Here is a 22,494-nt window from a genome sequence, read left to right on the forward strand (position 1 = left end):
CTACAATAAAGTTATATATGTGTGTGTGTATATGTGTGTATATGTATATGTACTATATATAGTATATATGAATACACATGCTATATATAGCATATATACACATATAGTCCATATACTATATAGTATATGTGTATACATACCTATATACACACATATATACATATGTGTATATATCTACATATATATATATAATATTGGTTCACAAATACTAAATTTGAGGGAGAAATGGTATTATGAAGGTAGACTAGTCTAATCCAGGAGACTCTAATGATATTATGGAAGTGAAATCAAAGTTTCCTAAGAGGACATTGTTATTAATAAGTACTAGAGAGATAAAAGTATATTGAGGGGCTGGGAAAGTGGCTCAGTGGTAGAGTGCTTGCCTCGAATGCATGAGGTCCTGGGTTCAATTCCTCACTACCACATAAGCAGAAAAAGCCAGAAGAAGTGCTGTGGCTCAAGTAGTAGAGTGCTAGCCTTGAGCTGAAGAGCTGAGGGACAGTGCCCAGGCCGAGTTCAGGCCCCACAACTGACAAAAAAAAAAAAAAAAAAAATTGAAAAAATACCAGTAGGTTAGACAAATAAGAATTACCAGTGAAACTAAAACACTTCCAGTAAAGTAGTGAGAACAGAGAATGTTATTATGTGAACCATGAATAAAGTATGTCAGGAGCCAGTGGCTTATGGCTGTAATCCTAGCTACTCAAGAGGCTGAGATCTGAGGATTATGTTTTGATGCCAGCCTGGACAGGAAAGTCTATGAGATTTTTATCTCCAATTAACCACTAGAAAACCAGAAGTGGCACTATGGCTCAAAATGGTAGGGCACTAGCCTTCAGTGAAAGAGCTCAGGGACAGCGCCCAGGCTCTGAGTTCAAGCCCCTTGACCTACCAAAAAAAGAAAAAAAAAAAAAAGAATAAAGTTTGTATCAGAATTAACTCTTAACCTGAGCTTTATGTGGAGAAAAAAAATAATTAAGTACTACTGAAAGGAACAAAATGAATCATACCCTATGAGAAATTGAAAAAATACAAAATGAAGGGCCATGGGTATAGCTCAAGTGTTAGAACCTATCCTAGCTGACCAGAGACTCTGATTTCAAACTAGAGAGGGAAGGGATGCAAATGATCAAATGTTTTCTTTTTTTTTATTTTGAGGAGCAAGAAAGGCCATCTTGGCATTTGGCTATAAAAACTCAACATAAAATTGTACAGAACAGGTTATGGTTCTGAAAATTACAGCCTGTATACTTGCCAGTCTGTTGGTTTTTTTCCTTGCAAAAAGTATTTATGTAGGACCTCATAGATCAAACCCCAGTACTGCCAACCCCCCCATAAACACACAAACAACACACACACACACACACACACACACACACACACGCGCGTGCACGTGTGCAAAAAATCCCCAAAGAACCCAAAGCGATAGTGTGTTCTGTTTCTTTTCCTTTCTTTTCTTTCTTATGTGTATGTGGGGGGGGGGGCGCTTATTCACACATACACACACATACTGGTACGGGAACTCAGATTTCCCACTCAGTGCTGGCACTATGCCTCTTGAGCCACACCTCTACTTCCAGCTTTTTGTTGAGTAAGTAGAGATAACATTCTCACAGATCTGCCTGCCTAGGCTGGCTTCAAATGGCAATTCCCAAATCTCAGCCTCCTGAGTAGCTATGATTATAGATACAAATCACTAGCAGCAAAAGTATTAGACTTACAACATGCCCAGGGAAAAGAAATTACTATTAACTTATTTAATTAAACTTTAACTTAATCCTGCAAAGGCCTTCCTTCTTATTGTGACCAATGGCTTAAAATTATTCATTTTCACGAATTAAGTGATATATATATATATATATATATATATATATGTATATAGATATGGTTTTCTGGTAATTTATTGGAGATAAGAGTCTCACAAACTTTTCTGCCTGGGCTGAGTTTGAACCATGATCCTCAGGTCTCACCCTCTTAAGTAGGCTAGGTTTACAGGTATGAACCAGTGCAACTTTGCAAGTCATGACATACTGCATTTGTAAAAGACAATAAGCCTATTTTAATGTACCATTACATCTTGCTTCATTTTGGGTATATAAAAAAATCAAACATTTATTTCAAATTATAAATGAAGCATTAGTTTAAAATTCATATTACAGATTTTTGTATATACTCTGAGCTGATTGAACTTTAGATTTGGCATTAAGAATGATACAGCAAATGCAGTATTCAGTATACATTATGCTAGAAAAATGAACTGTGTAACTTGTGGGTAGGGATGGATGGAGGAATATGGGGGAAAGTGAAGGAAAGGGGTGAAAATGCCCAAGAATCATCGTGTTTATAACCTGACATGAAATTGTAACCATTTTGTGGGTTTTTTTTTGTTGTTGTTCTTTTTTGTTGTTGTTGTTTTGTTGGTTGTGGGACTTGAACTCTGGGCCTAGGCACTGCCCCTTAGCTCTTCAGCTCAAGGCGAGCACTCTACCACTTGAGCCACAGTGCCACTTCTGGCTGTTTCTACTTATGTGGTGCTGAGGAATTAAACCCAGGGCCTCATGCATGCAAGGCAAGCACTCTACCATTGAGCCCTGTTATGTGTATAGGGTTTTTTTTGTTTGTTTGTTTTTGTTTTTGTTTTCTTTGTCGGCCCTGGGGCCTGAACTCTGGGCTTGGGCGCTGTCCCTCAGCTCTTCAGCTCAAGGCTAGCACTCCACCACTTGAGCCCCACAGTACCACTTCTGGCTTTTTCTGCTTATGTGGTGCTGAGGAATCGAACCTAGAGCCTCATGAACCCCTTTGTATAATTCCTTAAAAATAACAAGGAAAAGTATTTTTTTTTTTTTGCTTGGTTTAGTTTGGGGTTTTTTTTTTTTTTTTTTGGTTGCTTGTGGGTGCTGTCCCTGAGCTCTTTAGCTCAAGCTGAGTGCTCTACCACTTAAGCCACAGCACCATTTCCAATTTTCTGGTGATTAATTGGAGATAAGAGCCTCATGGAGTTTCCTCCCCCAGCTGGCTTTGAACCACAATCCTCAGATCTCAGCTTCTTGAGTAGCTAGGATTACAGATGTGAGCTACCAGCACCTGGCTAATTAAGTTTTTTTTTTAATGTCAATATTTATTCAGTCTTGGAATTTTAATTAGGTAAGTTGTGAAACTAGCTTATATGCCTTTCAAACTAAACTAATTTTTAAATTTAATTTTTATTATTGTTATTATAAAGGTGATATACAAAAGGGTGACAATTACATATGTCAGGTAAAGAGTATATTTCTTTTTGGACAGCACCACCTCTTCCCTAGCTCTCTCCCAGTTAAACTCATTTTTTTTAAACTTAAAAAAGTTACAAGATTCACCCATTAGTTATGACTTAAATTGTTACCATCTAAAACTGATGCTTACATCAGAAAATATATGAAAAAATATTGAATTTTGATTAAGAAAAGTAAATGATGTTCCTTGAGGTAATGGGATAATATTTAATCTTAAATTGATAGTGGCTATAATATTAATTTATTTTTCCCAAGTCTTCAGTAAAGGATTTAATACCAGGTTATGAAACCATAATAATTTGGTATGAGTTTAGTATTTAGTGGCTTTTAAATTTGCCTCTGTTCATTCAAAACTTTCTAAATCTGCTGGCTGAATCAACATTTTGGTTGATTTGATAGCGTATAACCTTCCATTTTGAGCCCTCCAACATATTCCTCTTCTCTTCTCTGGCTTCGATTTTGCTCTTGGTTTGTTATATTTGCCATTTAGGTGATTTTCTTCACATACATCTTGCCACCACCAGCCACCTAAGGACATATAATACAGTTTAATGGGAATAAAAGCTCATGTATGGGTGTTGTTATATTTGTTCACATATATATTTTGTATAGACATTGTAGTGTTGTAGGTGTATATATATATATATATATATGTATATATAATTTCCAATAAGGATAATTCTCATGTATATCATCAAAAGTACAATATCTGAGGAGGATCATAGGTAAAATGCCTAGTTGAACTGGAATTACTAGTTTTTTAATGATGGTTAAGAGATTTTTTTTCCTGTGAAGAAAGTGCTTGAGATTAGGATTTTGAAGTCCTGGCATGGAAAATAGCTAAGACATAGGGGAAGTGATTAGAAGATAAGAAAGTATTGACATTAGACAAAAAGATACCTGAATAACTTTCTGGACAGCTGAGATATCCTTTTGCTTTGTGATCCCATGTAGAAAACACCAAATCTTTCTGTTCTGGTAATGCCTTGGGGATATTGCTGGCAATCTCAACTAGATGTAACTTGTAGTTGGTTTCATGATTTCCCAAGTGAAAAGAATATTCAGTAAAATACATGTTGTTCTTCCAGTCTTCTAGCTCAATTCGTAAACTATAATTAGATTGTTTCACTATGGAATATATCTTCTCTAGGCCCAACCAAAATTCTCCTGAAAAGAAAAAATTTTTATAGTCTACATCTTGTTAAATACAGATTGGACCCTGACTGCTTGAATATTTTGAATTGGTGTAACTAGATGAGTTGTTTTAGTCTTTAATCCTTGCTTATTTTAGTACTTTAAAAATAATTCTATTGAAAATAAAGTATGAAAACAAAGAGTAGATTTGCCTTAAGTCTGGTTATTTTTCCTGAAATGTATGAGTTGTTACACAGGGGATACATTACACTGTTATAGATAATTTTAGGTTTGGTCATTTAAAGAATAATACTTCAATTGTAAGCTTATTTATCAGCTACTTAATCCTTTGTCAGCTTGTTAAGTAATCTTAGTCTTGGGTAATGCTCATAAAATTTTTTGTCAAATAGAAAGTTCTAATGTCTACTTGGTAAAATGTTTTCTATTTTTATAATTAATTTACTTTATTGTTATTATAAAGGTGAGGTACATAAAATGGGAAGCTTTTTTTTTTTTTTTTTTTTTTGGGTCCGGTTGTGGGGCCTGAACTCTGGGCCTGGGCGCTGTCCATCAGCTCTTCAGCTCAAGGCTAGCACTCTACCACTTGAGCCACAGTACCACTTCCAGCTTTTTCTGCTTATGTGGTGCTGAGGAATCGAACCCAGGGCCTCATGCATTCAAGGCAAGCTCTCTATCACTGAGCCACCTTCCCAGCCCATGTGAAGCTGTTGGTTATACATTTACAACTCACGTAGATGTCTTGCATATGTCTGTACAATTGCTCATTATTGAAAAAGAATGGTACACATTTTTTCAATCAACTTTGAGACTTGAAATTTACATTTTATTTTTTGTGGAATAATTTTTAAATTCACATGTAACAATAATAGAATAAACAGGCCATTTTTATCATCGTTAGGTATTCTATTTCTAATGACCATCTGGCATAGTAACCACTAATTAGGTCATTTTCTTGAATTTAATAAGATCTGTGGATATTTGGGTCATTGAGTATGTGATTAATAAAAAAGGCCTATGGAGGTTCAGTAATTAAAATTTAAACTTCAGGGCTGGGATGGTAGCTCAGTGGTAGAGTGCTTGCCTTGCATGCATGAGGCCCTGGGTTCAATTCCTCAGCACCACATAAACAGAAAAAGCTAGAAGTGGGCTGTGGTGTGGTAGAGCTCTAGCCTTGAGCCTTTTATAACAATCCTTATTAAAATATTTAATGGCAAAAAGACAGTATTTTTTTGCTATTAAGTTAGTAGGATCCTTGAGTTAAGGATAAGTGTAAGTATACACGGCTTTCTTTCTCATTAGAAATAGTAATAAAAGTCTCACAGTCTTTTATTTGAGGGTTAACTCTTAAGAGAAGAGTTGGAAATGTAAAATATTGCAGAGTATAACTTCAGCTTAGAAATATAACTAATAATTTGAATATGAAATATTTTTAGTCTGATAGCATTGAGAGTTAAAAAGTTTGGTATAATAAGCCAGACACAGTGGCTCAATCCTATAATCCTAGCTACTTAAAAGAGGGAAATCTAGCCTGCGCCAGTGGCTCACACCGTTAATTCTAGCTACTCAGGAGGCTGAGATCTGACGATCACAGTTCAAAGCCAGCCTGGGCAGGAAAGTCTGTAAGAGTCTTATCTCCAATAAACCACCAGAAAACCAGAAGTGGTGCTGTGGGGGAGAGGGGGGGTCAAGTAGTAGAGTGCTCACCTTGAGCTGAATAGCTGAGTCAACAGAGCCCAGGCCCAGAGTTCAAGCCCCACAACCAACCAACAAAAAAAAAAAAAAAAAAAAAAAGGAAATCAAAGCTGGGTGCTGGTGGCTCACACTTGAAATCCTAACTACTCAGAAGGCTGTGGTCTGAGGATCCCAGTTTGAAGCCAGCCTGGGAAGGAAAGATGGCAAGTCTCTTATTGCCAATCAACTATCCAGAAGAAGCCGAAACGAGCTCTGTAGAGTGCTTGCCTTAAAATAAGCTCAGGGACAATGTCCAGGCGCTGAATTTAAGCCCAGGATCAGCAGAGGAGGGAGAGGAGGGGAAGAAATCAGAGTAAAGGATTGTGGTTTGTGGCAAGCCTGGGCAAAAAAGTTTAGGAGACTCCATCTCAACCAATGACTGGATATGGTAACAGACACCTGTTAGATTTCTATAATATGCTTTTTGGATTGTGAGCATTTATTTTGCTTCTTTTGTATTTGTTTTCATTATTAAAATATAATTTACATTGAATTAAATCTTGTTAAATCTATATTTTGTAGTATACATTCATAATATGTAAATACAACTTCTTTGTCTCGTCTAACTTTTGTTTCATTTTATTAATTTTTTTCCCTGGGTTTCAGGGCTCAATTCTAGGGCCATAATAGACAAGCATTGCCACTGAAGTATAACTGTAACCCCTTCTAACTTTTAGTTAATTGTACTTAAAATGTTAACAAGAGGATATAGAAACTAGTGCCAGGAATAGTTATCTTTGGAGCATAAGTGTTGTCCATTTATGAAAGTACATTACATGAAATTTTTTAAAATTATAATTGAAATAAGTATATGCCATACAATTAAATTGTAGTAAATGTAGATAATAGATGTAATTACTAACATATGTAATTATTTGGTAACCTGTTTTGTGAAGGTAGGTCTTATTGTTACATTCTTAGTCTAAATATTTTTCAATAGTTAAATGAATGATTGAATGAAAGCACCTTACCATCAAGCCTACCAAAACCATATTTATAGTTCTCCCACGTTTCATTGAAGTTTAGAGATCCATTTATTCGGTGTTGAATCATTGTCCATGGATTACCTGGATAAGTGTATAATTTTAGTAGATTGATGTTGATAATTGGGGAAAAAAAAACCCTTTCATACAAAAGAAACAAAACTTCCCCCATGGTATAACCCCTGTTTTCACTGTATTTGATTCTGGTGCCCTGCATCTTGTATATACAGTCTTCTAATTTGGAGAAGGGAAGGAAAAAAACAAAATGGTTAAATACGGGTACAGGTTGACCCATTATAACAATAAGATGTACAAGATACTGTGTTGAAAACAAACTTTACAACTTGTAGGGGGGAGGGAGGGAGGGAGGAGTTGGGGAGGTGGGGAGGGAAGGAAGGGATGGTAGGGGAAAAAACAAAGGAGGAGGTAACAATGCTCAATAGGAAATGTACTCATTACCTTATTTATGTAACTGTAACCCCTCTGTACACTACTTTTACAATAAAAAAGTATTAAAAAAGAATTAAAAAACCTTTCAAAATTCTTTAAATTAGGGTAAGTTAATTGTATGATGGGATTTCATTGTGATATTTACATCTATGCATATAATATACTTTGATCAAATTCACATACCCTATATTACTCTTTGTGGTCTTTCTTCAATTGGTGGGTTAATATGGTAATTTATCTGTGTGATACTATATTTTAAGTGTCTGGCAATATATGTTGTTATTTATTCTAGTCCCAAACAAGAGCAACCAAAATTTTCTTGGTAAACATACTGACAGTAGTCACTACTATTTATTCTACAAAGGAAATGGTGGCTGTTGAATAAATAAGACAAATGTAAGCCCTAGATCTATATAAATGTTCATGTTATATATTTATTTCCTTTTGTAACATAAATTAATAACAAGATTAGCCTTATAGTAGGTAATGAATAACTTGAATTATTTTTTTTCTTCTTAAGCTGGTTTTACCTGAATTAATAACACAGTAGACATTAAAAACGTGAGAGTTTCTGGGTCTAATGGTATATGTGCCACTTGTATGTTCACCTCTATTGTAAATGGTGGAGCAATCAGCAGGAATGCCTAGAATCAACAAAATGTTATTATATGAGTAATAGAAATAACCTTTGAATTTAAGAATTTTTTTACCTGATACCCGTGGAATTCTGATGGATGGTTTCGGTAATGTTTAGGCTAAGCCATTTTTATTAGATGATACTATACAATGAATATAAAATTTTTATTTTTTTAAGAAAAGGAGTCAATTAAATAGAAGCCAATTAAAATGGATATATTTAGGGATAAGTGTGTTTTAAAAAAAAATTTAATTTTGGGCTGGGAAGGTGGCTCAGTGGTAGAGCGCTTGCCTTGCATGCCTGAGGCCCTGGGTTCTATTCCTCAGCACCACATAAGCAAAAAGAAAAAAGCTGGAAGTGGCGCTGTGGCTCAAGTGGTAGAGCACTAGCCTTGAGCTGAAGAGCTGAGGGACAGCACCCAGGCCCAGAGTTCAGGCCCCATGACCAGACCCAAAAAAACAAACAACAACAACAAAAATTTTAGTTTAAATCATGATGAAAATAGGGAATTTGATGATAATGGCTTAAAAATTAAACTCACCAAATTATCTTACCATTTTGTTCTGTATTTTTTGTTTCATTCAGCTTAAAAGGGGGAGTAGTTCTTGGTGCTCTTGGTTTGGATGAAAGAGAATTTTCTATGAGTTCTTGAGTACCAGTCCTTCTGAGCTGATGAGAGAGTAAACATCTATTTTTAAGAAATAGTAATAACTATATAATTGGAGAAATCTGAGTAAGAGTATCCAAGGTACAATGTATATGCATCTTGTCTTTTACATTAGAATGTTACTCTTTTTGATGTTAAGAATAGACAATGCAGATTGTACAGATCTTTTCTTGAAAATATATAATCAAGCATTTTTTTAATTTTTAAAATTGTCTTTAAGTAGGGGCTGGGAAGGTAGCTCAGTGGTAGAGTGCATGCCTTGCAAGCATGAGGCCCTGGGTTCGATTCCTCAGTACCACATAAATAGAAAAAGCCGGAAGTAGTGCTGTGGCTCCAGTGGTAGAGCGCTAGCCTTGAGCTGAAGAGCTGAGGGACAGCACCCAGACCCAGAGTTCAGGCCCCATGACTGGCAAAAAAAATAATAATAAAAATTGTCTTTAAGTAGTTGCACAAAGGAGTTGTCATTTAACAAAGTTTATGAATACAGTATATCTTGAGCAAAGCACATTGTTTAGTTAAAAAAAAAAAAAAAAGATTGGGAGTAAGGCAGATATACAAAATGAAACACATTGGCTAGAAAGGTAAAACCCCAAGATCGATAAGGTCCAAAGCTTTGCCTAAGGTATTTTGATGTATTCTTTATCTAGTGTGAATCTTACCAAGTCTTATTATACTTCTTTGTGAATATTATCATTGTCATTTTAACAATATTGTTGAGAGAGTACCTGTTATGTGCCACACAGTATTCTATTCTGGGACTACAGCAACAAAAATAATGGGGGAAAAAACTTCCATTCCCAGACCTTACTTTCTAGCTTAGGAGGTGGAGAGAAGGTAGATGTTAATATGAAAAAGTAAAGAGGTAGAAACTTTGGGAGTTGGGCCTAGAGTAACTAAAGTAACTTTTGGTTAAATGGCCTAGAAAGCCTTCTGTGAGAGTTTTGTATTTAATAAAAGCCAAAGGAACTGAAAGAGTAGGCTGTGCGGACAACCAGGGAGAAGAGCTTTCCAGATAGAAGGAACAGCTAGGGCAAAGGCCCTGAGGGGAAGTGTGTTTGATGTGTTTGAGCAACAGTGACAAGGCCAGTGTGAGTAGATTTCTTAGTGAGATAATGAAGAGCTAAGTCATCTGGGTCTTAAGACTATTAAGATTGAAGTGGGCAGCCATTGTTGGAGTTTAGAGCAAAACAAAAATACACAATCTGATTTAGTACTTAATAGGATCATTGAAAGCTATGAATTCTTTTTTTTTTCCCCCTCACTATTCTTAATTGAGGTTCAATTGATAGCTTTGTAGGACATATGAGACTAAGGGTTAAATTACTCCCAAGTCCTACAAAAAGTTTGGAGATGTAATTCAAACATAAGTAGTTTATTAGGTATAGAGCCAGCGATATTAGTGGGCATGTTGCTGTGATTATTTTATTCACAAAACATTAAAAATAATTTTAAATAATTGTTTTTTTAATCAGCCACTGTAAAAGATTGTTCATAGCATTAACATATTGTCTTACCTGGTTTTCTATTTCTTTTATTTGACTGCGCTGTTGATTTAATTGTTTATACTGCTCTTCCACCGTCTGCAATAGGTCTTTGATGTTGTTGTCCTGCTGTTCTACAAAAGTCTGGTCATGGATCATTGTTTGATTAGAAATTTCTTCTTTTTTTTAAATTTATAACTATAAATCTAATTTTTAAAGCCATTAGTGGGTTAGAAAAATGAACATTGGCTATCATTTTCCCTTGGAGGTTCTTTCAAATAACACATACTTTTGTTACATTTTAAAAGGGTATCATTTCTAAAATTAATTACTTTGGAAAGCTATATAAAAATTAATTGGAAAAAAATCACCATTTATTGCATTACATTTATACATTTTTAACATGAAAGAATACTTTAAAACTTAAATTCTTTGAACTTTTTACTTAACCTTCAGTAATTATGAATGATATAATATTTTTGTTACAAAATTGCATTACTTCACGTAGTTTCCATATAAATTTTTTTATCTATATTAAGAAAATAACAACTTGAAATTACAACAAAATTTTACTTTCTAGAGGTTACTTTTCTTTAGAAAAAGTATTTCAGTAATGTAACAGTACTTTAAATAGTGTGTTTCAGAAATACATTTCTAAAAATTCACATCAAAAACAAACATCACTCCTCTGGTTTCTACTTACTTTAAGTGAAATTACTTCTGGATGTTCCTGAATTTCAGGTTGACTTTGAATTAAATTAGTTAATTGCTCCTCCAAATATCCCACTTTTTGTTGAAGTAGAATTTTTTCTTCCAGGAGACCTTCAAGTTTTGAGTTGAGTTCAAGTGACATATTCTTTACTTCTTCATTTTTGACTTGTAGTTTGGATGTAGTTCTTCTCAGTTCTTTTTCTTCTTTCTTGATTTCATTGGTTTGTAGTGTTAGATCATAAAAAGACTGATCAAATATGTTAAGTTTTTGAAATATGTCATTAATTTGGCCCTTAGTCTTATGAACAAAATCTTTAAGACCATGTCCCAATTGAAGCAGGCCATTGGCTAAAATTTTTACATCATCTAACATAGCAAATCTTGATTTGGGTTCTGAAGGTACAGAATCAAATGATGAATTGTCTTGATGAATTGTGGAAGCAGTAACTAGAGGAATAAGCAAAACAAAGAGCTTAATTAAGTACATTTTCATTCAAATTATTAAATTTCAAGCAATTTGGAGCTGTTATTCTCCCATAAAGAGACCTAGACTTCTTTACATATACTTATATATGCCACTATTTGTTACATAGAAGGTGAGGTTGACAAGTGAATATAGTTAATCATTAAGTGTGTTAACCTGCACTTATGTAACCTTCCTCCACATTGAGTTAGATCAATGCTAGTTGAAATCAAGGAAATGAGCAACTAACGTAAGTTGTTTTACTGTACTATAAACCAAACTTTCAATGTTGAGATCTACTTGTTTTTAAAAGCTCATTTTACTAGTTTAGGATCTTTAAAGAGATTTATAAATTAAAACAAAATTCTTTTAATGGAAAAGTACATCCCTAAAGTTGAAAAAAACTTAATGAGTTAAGTACTCGTTTCCCAAATCGTATCTTAGTTCATTAGAAAGTTACTCATCCCAAGTTTTTCTGTTTTTTCTCTTAAATCTTTCTTCATTTCATAGGTGGTGCTGTGGCTTTCAGTGCTATTACAGGTATTTCTGTAGTATGTTTAATTATCTGTAGAATTATCTGTCTCTGTAATTATTTGTTAGTATGTCATTTGGTTGTAACTATCCTTGTATATTACCACAAAATCCCAAACATGTCAATAAAAACATCTCTCAACCAAATGCTGGTAGCTCATACCTGCAATCCTAGTTACTCAGGAGGCTGAGATCTGAAGATCAACTTTGCAAGGTAGCCCAGGCAGGAAAGTCTGTGAGACTCTTATTTCCACTAAACTACCAAAAAGACAGGCAGTCACTTTACTGCTTGAGCCTCCAGCTCTTTTTTTTTTTTTTACTCTGGATATGTGTGTGTGTGTGTGTGTGTGTGTGTGTGTGTGTGTGTGTGTGTGTGTGTATACACATATTTTTTTATTGAATTTATTAATGCTACAGAGTTCTTACACTGCCAAATCATGACTGAGAATCCAAAGAAAGAGAGAAATGGCACAATAAACAGCCTCATCCACCATCATACAATAGATTCAAATTTACTCATGCATTTTGATAATTTCACAGTCTTTTAAAAAATTATAACAAGAGTTGGAATTTAAATCTGCCTGAACTCTTCAGGCTTCCAGTACAATATGCCATAAAACCAACCTCTGTGTTTGTCTCAGTTCATTTTTCAATGACATAATCTCCAGCAGAATTTTATAAGAAAGATGAATACTTTTCAAGAAAAGTATGTATGTGGCTTACGGTTCAAAAGATTACTTTGAGGTTTTTGGTTCCCAAATTATGCCTTCAGTTTTATCAAGAATCTTTAATGCAGTCATTCAACTCTCCCTTTCCCCAATAAGCTGCCTTTTGTTACATCTTAAACAATGACAGCATTATTGCCCAGAAGTGGCTGGCAGGTAATCTGGAGAAACTGGCTTCCTGGTCTCCCTGATAGTCTGATCACTACACTGACACACTCATCACACTGAGCTCTTATAGGAAAATATTTCCACACTAGAAAAATTTTATTGGCTCAATTTGCTTTACTTTTGCCAGTAGCAAGTCTGCGTCTCTGCATCTGGCAAGGAGATTTATTACAAAGAAGCACAGACTCTATCAAGTGGTTACATACCACTATGGAATATTACTCCAGAAACAAAGATATGATTCCTGGTAATTACCCAACTATATTGTTAGATGGAAAGAGTCTTCAGTGATGGTGGAGTTACACTAATTATTTTTGGGATAAGGTCTTGTTTTTTGCTTTGGTGTCTCAGGTGATGATCCTTCTGTTTATGCTTTCCACCCTGATATGATAGGTGTGTACCACTATATTCATCTCAAATCATGAGATGAGGTCTCATGAACTTTCTTGCAGAATGGCCTGAAACCAGCCCTTCCAATCTCAGCCTTACGTGTGCTGGGATGGCAGATGAGAACCACAATGCTTAGTTATTGGTTGGGACGAACTCTCACAAACTTTTTTTCTGGACTGGCCTCAAATCTCAATCCTTCTAATATCTGTTTCCCAAGTAACTAAGGATACAAACATGAGCCAACTGGTGCCCAACTAAAGTTAAATTTTAATCCTTTCAATGTCAGAAAATCATCTGTCCATTATAAGTTTGAAGTTTGTGAGCTTGCTAATAATTTTGTTAATATTAATTGAAATAAAAATAAAAATTACTAATAAAACACTAATTATCCTAAGTTAGGTTAAAAGGAAAATCATTAAGTGCTTCAATTATGTGATTATACCTCATAGAGTACTCATATTAAAAACTTTTTGATTAAATTAATATGGTAAAATTGCTAAGAGTCTGGGTGGTAGGGTCTAAAAGCAATCTCTAGCTGTTTAGCCTTGGACTAATTTTATTTTATCACTTTTTTGTGCAGGGAGGGGGGGAAGGCTAGTTGTAGAGCTTGAACTCAGGGCCTAGGTGTTGTCCCTGAGCTCTTTTGCTCAAGGCTAACATTCTACCACTTTGAGCCACAGTGCTACTTCCAGTTTTCTGGTGGTTAATTGGAAATAAATGTCTCATTGACTTTCCTGCCCAAGCTGGCTTTGAACTGCAATCCTCAAATCTCAGCCTCCTGAGTAGCTAGGATTACAGGAATGAGCCACCAGTGCTCAGCTACTTGACTGAATTTTTAAATCTTATATGTTAGTTTCCTTGTCTGTAAAGCTAAAGGAATCATAGTTTATAATTCATATGCATTTAATTTGTTTAATTTTACTGCAGTAAATCTAGAGAAATGAAAATGAAAATCAACATGTTATTGGTTGAAAAGAAAAATAATTGCTTTGAGGAGCCAGGGATATCAAAATAACTAAGCAGTACTCTTCAAAGGATCAAAGGACAGGAAAGGAATTAGGAAAAGAAAAAAGAAAGAAATGGTGTCTGGATAATATGAAGAACTTAAAATGTTTTTATATCACATGAAAGTGGTTTTTTGGCCACTGGGGCTTGAGCTCAGGTCCTGAGTGTTGTCCCTTAGCTTTTTTGCTCAAAGCTGGCACTCTATCACTTGGTTAGCCATACTTCCACCTGCAGCTTTTTCTGTTGATTGGAGATAAGAGTTTTGAGGATTTTTTTTTTCAATTGGCTTTGAACTTCCATTCTCAGATCTCAGCTTCCTAAGTAGTAAGGATTGCAGATGTGAGCTACCAATAGCCAGCATGTCTCCCCCCCCGCCCCCCCTGCTCTTTTTTTAAAGGAAAAAGTTGAAATTGTGACCATTGATCATGGAGGGCATATTTCGAAACTTTAACTAAGCTGCCAACTTTTGTGGCTTAAAACTAATACTTTTCTCAATATTACTTCCATCTGTTAGTTTAAGAATTGAGATGAGCCAATTGCTTCCCTTAATATACTATATGCTGTGTATTGGACAAATCCATATCTAGTAATTGATATTCCTTATAGCTTTTTACTATAGTACCTTCTACATTAGTGAGATAGTACTTCTGGAATGGGTAAGAATATAATAAAGACATAAAATAATGAGAGTTTTCCAAGTGCAAAACTTACACGTAGTAGATGCCAACCCCCTTTTATATACATCAGGTTTTTAGGGAAGAAAATTTGAAAAGTAGCTCTTTGTTGCTAATACCAGACAGACTGTTTGAACACATTTACTTCTATTTCCACATACTAACAGGTTTTGTACAATTTATAAAGTCTCTCACCTGTAACACTTTTGGATGAGAAGAGTGGTCATATATTCTTGGTTTGTATAAATGGCCAGATAGGCCCATTATGAAATGATCTTTGTGAAAAAAAATTCTAAAGCAAAGACTTTAGAGCCAACTCTCAATTTAATATACCATTTTTTTCTTTCCTTCCCTTCCCCCCATAATTTTCTATAAGTACAGTAATGCATCCTACTCTGGATCTGTTCCCCGGACACAACCCTCTATTTTTATTTGTCTGTGTGTATGTGTTATTTTCTTATTCATGTCCATAAATATTGCTACACATTGTCATTTTGGGTACTCCATAGTATCCCTCCTTATTAATACCTTTTAAGTATAGATTGAGTATCTTTATTTGAGAACTTGGGACTAAAATTGTTTCATTGCAAATTTTGATTCTGGAATAGGAAATATTTGCATATTCATAATATTTTGGGGATATGGAACCTAAGCTTAAATGTGAAATTAATGTTTCATATGTGCCTTTTATCTATAGCTTGAAAGTTATTTTATATATTATTTTAAATAATTTTTTGAACATGAAAGAAATTTTGTGTACATTGACCATCATCAGACTCATAGTGTAATATCAGCACTCATAGTTTTGTTTTAGAGTTTGAAGCATTTCAGAATTTCCATTTTCAGATTAAAGATTTTTAACATCCTAGTTAATGCTATTTCCTTATAATTACTTGATTTTAAAAATTCTTGATTTTTGAAGCATTTCAGAATTTCCATTTTCAGATTAAAGATTTTTAACATCCTAGTTAATGCTATTTCCTTATAATTACTTGATTTTAAAAATTCTTGATTCTTGATTTTAAAAATGTTGTAATACTTTATTTTTAACACACTCAGTTATTCCTAGTTATGCATAGTTCCTCTCCAGGCTAGAAGTGAATTGATTGGGTCAAAGGTTATGTGATCATTTAAAATTTATATATAAATTTATATACTGTCCACATTTTCTAAAATTTTAGACAGGTCTTTCTGAATTGTTTCTCTCCTTTGATAGTAGGATCTGTTAAAGTTTGCATAAGATATTTAATCATGAAGTGGACAGCAAGTTAAGCAAATGTGGCCTAGAATGTAGTGGTCTCATTTGTAGTTACTACCTAGTAGTTATACCCAGCGCATTGTAATATATTTTTTAACAATATTAGGAATAGTATATATCTCTTAAATCCTTGGTCACATTCAAATAAAAACCACATTTATAAATTCCATCTTATTTTTACCTGCTTGGAGAGCTAAGGTAATAGAACTATCTTTTAAATTTTTAATATGTTTCCATCCATACTCATTTCTTTCCTGGAAGGCTCTCAAGGAGTATCAATAATTAGTTTTTAAATCAGACTGATTTGAACTCTGATTTTAGCTTTACCATTTAGCTAGTAGGGTGTAAAAATCAGTTTACTTTCTGCAACTTTATTTACAAAATTTGGTTATGTGATTGTACTGTTTTAATGATTGCTCTAAAGACTATCTACATGAAAATACTTAGCACAAGAGATAACCACGTAAAAATCCAGTATTTTCTTTGTTTCTTTTGTGATTGTTTATTGTGATAGTTAATGATTTTAGGTAATATATTCATAATCCTTTGTGATTTTTGATTTTGTAGAAATCTTCTGTACATATACCCTCAAAGTCTTAATTTTGCCAATCGACAAGGTTCTGCCAGAAATATAACAGTGAAAGTCCAGTTTATGTATGGGGAAGATCCGAGTAATGCTATGCCGGTAAGAAGTGTTCTTTATGATTTCTGATTTTTGTATATAATCCAAATAGACAGGATCTTTTTGTGTCACTCAGTTGGAAGCTCCAAAATGGAAATTGAGTTTTAACCCAAATTTCTAATTACATCATTTACTATATAAACAGTAGTGCCTCTAAGTTTAACTTACTAAGGACTTGATATATGCTAGATACTCCCAGAGATACAAAGATGAATAAGACTAGTAACTTAGATAATACAATACACATTGGCACACACAGACACAAACACACACACACACATACACACATACACACATATAATATGAGAAGCAGCTTTCAGAAGAAAATCACATCAGTGTCAACTAAGGATCTCTTATAAAAGTGCAAATCACTTTACTTTTAATATTTGTGATTCTGATTTTTCTTAATCCCCTTTAGAATAAAAGGCCAAAGGAAGATAGGAGATGATAAGATGATATATGAGGTTGTGTTACAGTTTGAAAATGCTGTGCAGTGATTCTCATATGTATGGCTCTTTCCATCTTGATTGAGAAGACACTGGCAATATTGCCATATATTAGATTCACTTGGGGAGCTTTAAAAATTCCCAGAACTCAGGCTGCATCACATATAATCTCTGAAGCGCTGAACCTGGTATAGTATTTTTAAATCTCATCAAGGAATATCTTGCAGCCAATGTTCAGATTCTATGTTAATTATGAAAAGATTGCTATAAAGATTCAAAGGAATGGGTATTCAGAGGTAAGAGAGAATGCTTTACTAAAGCAACAAAGAGAAAAGGTCCTCTGTCCCAGAATTAAATGTTAATGGCAGTGAGCCTGGAGTGTAGGGGAAGGAAAGCAGTTCAACTCCAGGAATGTCCCTTGAAGTTATAAATACAGTGGTGAGTTTCCTTGCCAAAAAGAGCAATCGAAGACTAATCAGAAATAGTAGATTGACTGTCTTTTATCATTTGTAGGACACAAATGCACATTCAGTGACAATAGATTTTTTGTCCCAACTAAAGTTGGAAACAGGGAATAGGAGGAATATGCTATACTTAAGATATTTGAGTCCTTTGAGAGTCCTTTGAGAGTGAAAATCCTTATTTAAGAACGGATGTTCTGTTACCAGAGCCTTATTTAATCCTTCTATGTCTGTCTTTTAGTCAAGGTCTTTTGCTTTATCTACTTCTAGGAAAGGTATATTTTCTCCCTTATTCCCTCAGTTTTGTCAGAATTTATAGATCTGACAAAAGTGAACACAAATTATTCATCTTTGTATTCTCCTATGGTAGCTATTTGAAACCATTGCATATAATATATATGCTAAATAAATATTTGTTGGATGAATAATTTATTTTTAAACTTAGCATTTCATATTTTTTTTTTAACCAAGCTCTTCATTTCTGCTGAAGGGATGAATGTTCTACTATAGTTTACAAAAAAAATACTAGGCTGTATGTAAATAGGTTCCTTTCCAGTTTATATATAAATTGCCATGAAATTTCAAGCTTACTATAGATATGTATATAAAAACCATTTTTTCATTGTTTGCCTAACAAATTCTCCTTATTGTAGCATATTTATTGCTCCTACAGAGTGCCAGCTGCAACTCACCTTCATCTCTGGTGTTGTCATCACATCTTCTCACTTTCTTTCATGGGTTTTAGCACTCATATGATTGTATGTGTATTTGTTCTCTTACCATTAGACTGTGAGCTCCTTGAGGGCAAGGATCATGTCTTACTCATATCTGTATTATAATGCCTTTCACAAGGCTTGGAATATAATTGATGGTGAAATGATTAAAATGGTTGAATGATTAAAAATGCATGCTAAAGGTCAAACAAATACTTTCCACTATACTTAATCCATGTTACAAAAATGTAGAAAGAAGTTATTTTGTGAAAAGTGATAGCTTCTCAAAGGGGAAAAAGGTACTACATTCCTTTCACTTGTAAAATATATGTTTATGTGAGTAGTTGCTTTGAAAGAGTATACTTTTTAAGAAAATGAAGGCTATTCAAATGGGTCTTCAGGATAAGCTTTTATTATATACTATCAATTTAAGATTATAAATGTCATGATTTTAGCACTGAAATAAAGTTTTATAAAAATGTACTGAAGTAGCTAGGCATGATGGTGCATGTCTGTAATCCCAGCACTGGGAAATCTGAAATAAAAAGAACATGGGATCAAGTTCAGCCTGGGCTACACAGTGAAACCCTATGTCAACAACAACAAAAACAAACAACAAAAGTATACTAAAGTATTAGAAAACAGATGCAATAAGGCTTATCTAAGAGAGTCATAATTGTTATGCTTCTGTATACCCTTAAAATAAAAAGACTAGCTTGAATTATTAAAAGAAGAAACAAATAACAGTCCCTTTATTTAAGCAATGAACTTTCTGTTGTTTTACTAGTTGTGTTGATGGAAGTATGCTGGCATTTCTACATACTTATTTTTGCACATGTAAAGATGACTAGCCAGATTAAAGAGTTAATCTATGACTACATAACATTGTAAATCTTAACTCTTTAGCTATCTCCCATAGTAGTCATACTGTGACTTTGACATCTATAAGCCATTTATGTAACTGGCTGCCCTAATCAGCCACAGTATATCTGTAAGAATTCAAGAGACACATAATAATACTGAATTACTTTACCTCTTAAGCTTTCAGCAGAAGCACCATTATATTTTCTTAATCTGGTGGATTTTTTTAAGTACAAATAAATATAAGATTATAAGAATGGAGTTCTTCCACTGTGAAGTAACTTGCAGCAAGTATTAGAAGCAAAGAATACATCAATTTACCTAAAAATCATATTTTTATCATTTATAAATTACAGTTCACTTTCAGAATGATTACTGTTTTAGTGATGCCTCCAATTTGTATGGTAGGTTTATGCTACCAATCTAGCTTGATTTTTCTTATGTAAGTTCAAAATGATATGCTGTATCCAGTTTAAAATGAATTTTTTACTTTCTCTAAGAAAAGGAAAGAAATGTAATTTATTTTTCAGTAAATAGAATATAATTAATAGAACATTTTTGAATGTTTGAATATCAGATGGATCTATCATTGAAAAAAATAGAGTTAACTGAGCTTTTAAAGAACTTCAGTAGGCACATTGTTCTTCATTGGGCTGATTTTGCCCATTTCTTAAGTTATTAAATCAGACAAATTCTTACATAGATATGAAACATCCAGCATTTATTATAACAAAGTTTCAACATGCTGTTATTTGTTACAGGTAATCTTTGGTAAATCTAGCTGTTCAGAATTTTCAAAGGAAGCCTATACAGCCGTAGTATATCATAACAGGTACTGAATTAAAATATTTCTTTCAAAGTTACTCACTTCTTAGTGGCATTATTAGCACTCACGTTAGTATGTTTACCAAATGCTTTGCTGCACTAAATGTGCCAAATTCAAGGCCTACATCAGAGTTTCAGTGCAAAAACATCTCAAATATACAACTTGATACCAAAAAAGTCTTTTCTATCAAATTCTCTGATCCTTTCATTTTTATTATATTGTTAATTATTTTCATTGTGGCTTCTGGTCCTATGATCTTTCTCTATTATTTTCCCTTGAAACTTTTTAGTTTTGTTTACATCTTTATTAAACTTAAACCTAGTAGTTGAGTTGGCCATATTCTTAACATCCAATAATATATTTTGATTCAGTGACTTTCTGTTTTACTTCTATGGGAAATTACAAGCTTTGGATAACCTTTAATTTATGCTTTTGGGGGAGGGGTTATTGTAAACAGTTGAAGAAAAGTTAGAAAAATCACACCAATCAGAGCTATTGCAAATTGAATTTTTGGTATATGATGGGGCTACAGTAGTTAATTTTATCTTATCTTCTTTTGGCCCCATAACTCTTTTGTAGTCTTGTGATCACTTTTGCTTGCACTACCCCTTCTCCTCTCCTCTTTCTCTCTTTCTTTCCCATTTCCCATATCCCCCACTTCCTCTGTCTCTTAAGTAACAATAGCTCCAGGAATTTCCTCTATTTTCTACTTTTTTTTCTGAGTGTATTACTTTCTTCACTCCTATTTTATTAAATTGATTATGGTCATTGAACTTGAGAGTCATAGTGTCTCTTCATCTCAGATTATCTTCATACTCATCTACCTTCCCTTCTATTTGAAAATTAACAGTGAACCTCTCTGTGTCAATGTGAGTCTTTTCACCTCAGCTCTTTAGCCATCCTGTTCAGGCTCTTCCAGGATATTGGACAGTTACTCTTTTCTTGTATATTCATAGTCTAGTTTTATTAGCTCTGTCTGTTATTCCCAAAAAGTTTATATTTTCCATACTTAAAAAAATACAGCAGGAAGTATGGCTCAACTGGTTGAGCCCTTGCTTAGGAAGTTTGGAGCCCTAATTATTGCTAAGAGAAAACACAAAAACTTCCTTCCGTATTTTTTATAGTATGTATTTTCTCAACTTTGTTTTGTGGCCATGTCTACTTCTTTAAACATTTTTTTAATATTAATTCTTATCCTCTAAGTATAGGCAATTCCAAACAAAATACAAAGAGCTTTACTTTCAATTTTCTCAACTCTGTATGTAATCTTTGTAAATTATCAGTCTCTTGGCATTACATTCAATGAAAATCTTCTACCCTAATATTCATAGTTTCTAACCCTTTATTTTCAATCCTAACCCTCCTTCTGAGGTATGTACATGTGTTTTCATAGACCTACTGGACATACTTATTTTGGTGTCCTGCTATTCTCAATTTCCATGTATGTCTGGCTTTTCCTGACGTGACCCTGACTGATTTTTTTTTTTTTTTTTTTTTTAGTTTTGTTAATGCTTGCCACCATTTTTCCAGTTATTCTGGCTCAAAAATTAAGAAATCTTTATCTTCTTTTTATTCTTCAACATCTAATTAGCTTTTGAATCTTGATGGTTTCTTTCTGCCTCATTAGCAAACATATACTCTGCTATATGTTTCTGGGCCTTTCTTAAATCTTATTCTACTATAGTAATGATTCCCTGTGTTACTGAACTCCCACTCATTGTTTAAAGTCTATTTTAGATATAGCTTCTGAATAATGAATTCCTAATTTCAAATTTGAGTAATCTGTTCAATTCTGTTCTTGAAATATTTAGTCCTGTCTGTTTCACATTAGGGATAAGAAACACTTTCTACAAAAGATTAAGTAGTGTACGCTTTAAACCTGTGGCTACATGCCCACTGAAGTCTGCTATTGTAACATCAAAGCAGATATTATAATAAATAGAGTTATAAGTAAGTAAGTAGATGGGCTTTGTTCAAATGAAACTATTATGGAAACTGAAGTTTGAATTGCATGTAATTATGTAATTTAATGTATATCTTTAACCATTTAAAAATTTTAAAAACAAACCAAAAACCTTTAATTTGCAGGTAGTAGACTGGATTTGGCCCAGTTTGAACCAGTTTGCCAACCCTTGTTTCTATAACATAGCTAGCAATACCTGTGCTCCTTATTTATAGTCTTAATAAATTATATGCTTTTGAAGATA

At 33.8% G+C, this 22,494-nt stretch overlaps 2 protein-coding genes across 7 annotated transcripts in view; one reads left to right on the forward strand and one right to left on the reverse strand.

Moving 5' to 3' along the window:
- Dock7 (dedicator of cytokinesis 7) overlaps positions 1–22,494 on the forward strand; it is a 195,988-nt gene that overhangs the window by 63,573 nt on the left and 109,921 nt on the right. For all 5 annotated transcript variants that reach the window (XM_042676205.1, XM_042676213.1, XM_042676221.1 and 2 more), the window contains exons 15-16: positions 16,866–16,983; positions 20,223–20,293. In XM_042676205.1, the coding sequence (XP_042532139.1) occupies positions 16,866–16,983; positions 20,223–20,293 (189 nt within the window). The remainder of the gene's footprint in view (positions 1–16,865; positions 16,984–20,222; positions 20,294–22,494) is intronic.
- Angptl3 (angiopoietin like 3) lies at positions 3,616–11,614 on the reverse strand. Of its 2 annotated transcripts, none has more exons than XM_042676257.1 (7): positions 11,080–11,614; positions 10,410–10,520; positions 8,783–8,897; positions 8,122–8,235; positions 7,142–7,225; positions 4,173–4,439; positions 3,616–3,800 (listed from the first exon to the last, which is right to left on the reverse strand). In XM_042676257.1, the coding sequence occupies exons 1-7, from the start codon at positions 11,578–11,580 to the stop codon at positions 3,616–3,618; spliced, it is 1,377 nt and encodes a 458-aa protein (XP_042532191.1). In that variant the 5' UTR covers positions 11,581–11,614. The 2 variants fall into 2 exon arrangements, with proteins under 2 accessions (XP_042532191.1, XP_042532183.1); XM_042676249.1 differs by having other exon boundaries at positions 7,130–7,225.

The sequence above is a fragment of the Dipodomys spectabilis genome, unplaced genomic scaffold (genome assembly GCF_019054845.1).
Source record: "Dipodomys spectabilis isolate Male_0828 unplaced genomic scaffold, ASM1905484v1 ptg000002l, whole genome shotgun sequence".
NCBI classification, from domain to species: Eukaryota; Metazoa; Chordata; class Mammalia; order Rodentia; family Heteromyidae; genus Dipodomys; species Dipodomys spectabilis.

Coding starts and splice junctions, on each gene's coding strand:
- Angptl3 (XM_042676249.1), bottom strand. CDS start 11,580: ATGAAAATGTACTTAATTAAGCTCTTTGTTTTGCTTATTCCTCTAGTT. Junction 8,236..8,782: donor AAAAAATACAGAACAAAATG/GTAAGATAATTT, acceptor TGTTGATTCTAG/GCATTCCTGCTGATTGCTCC. Junction 4,440..7,129: donor TGGTTTTGGTAGGCTTGATG/GTAAGGTGCTTT, acceptor TTTTCTTTTCAG/GAGAATTTTGGTTGGGCCTA.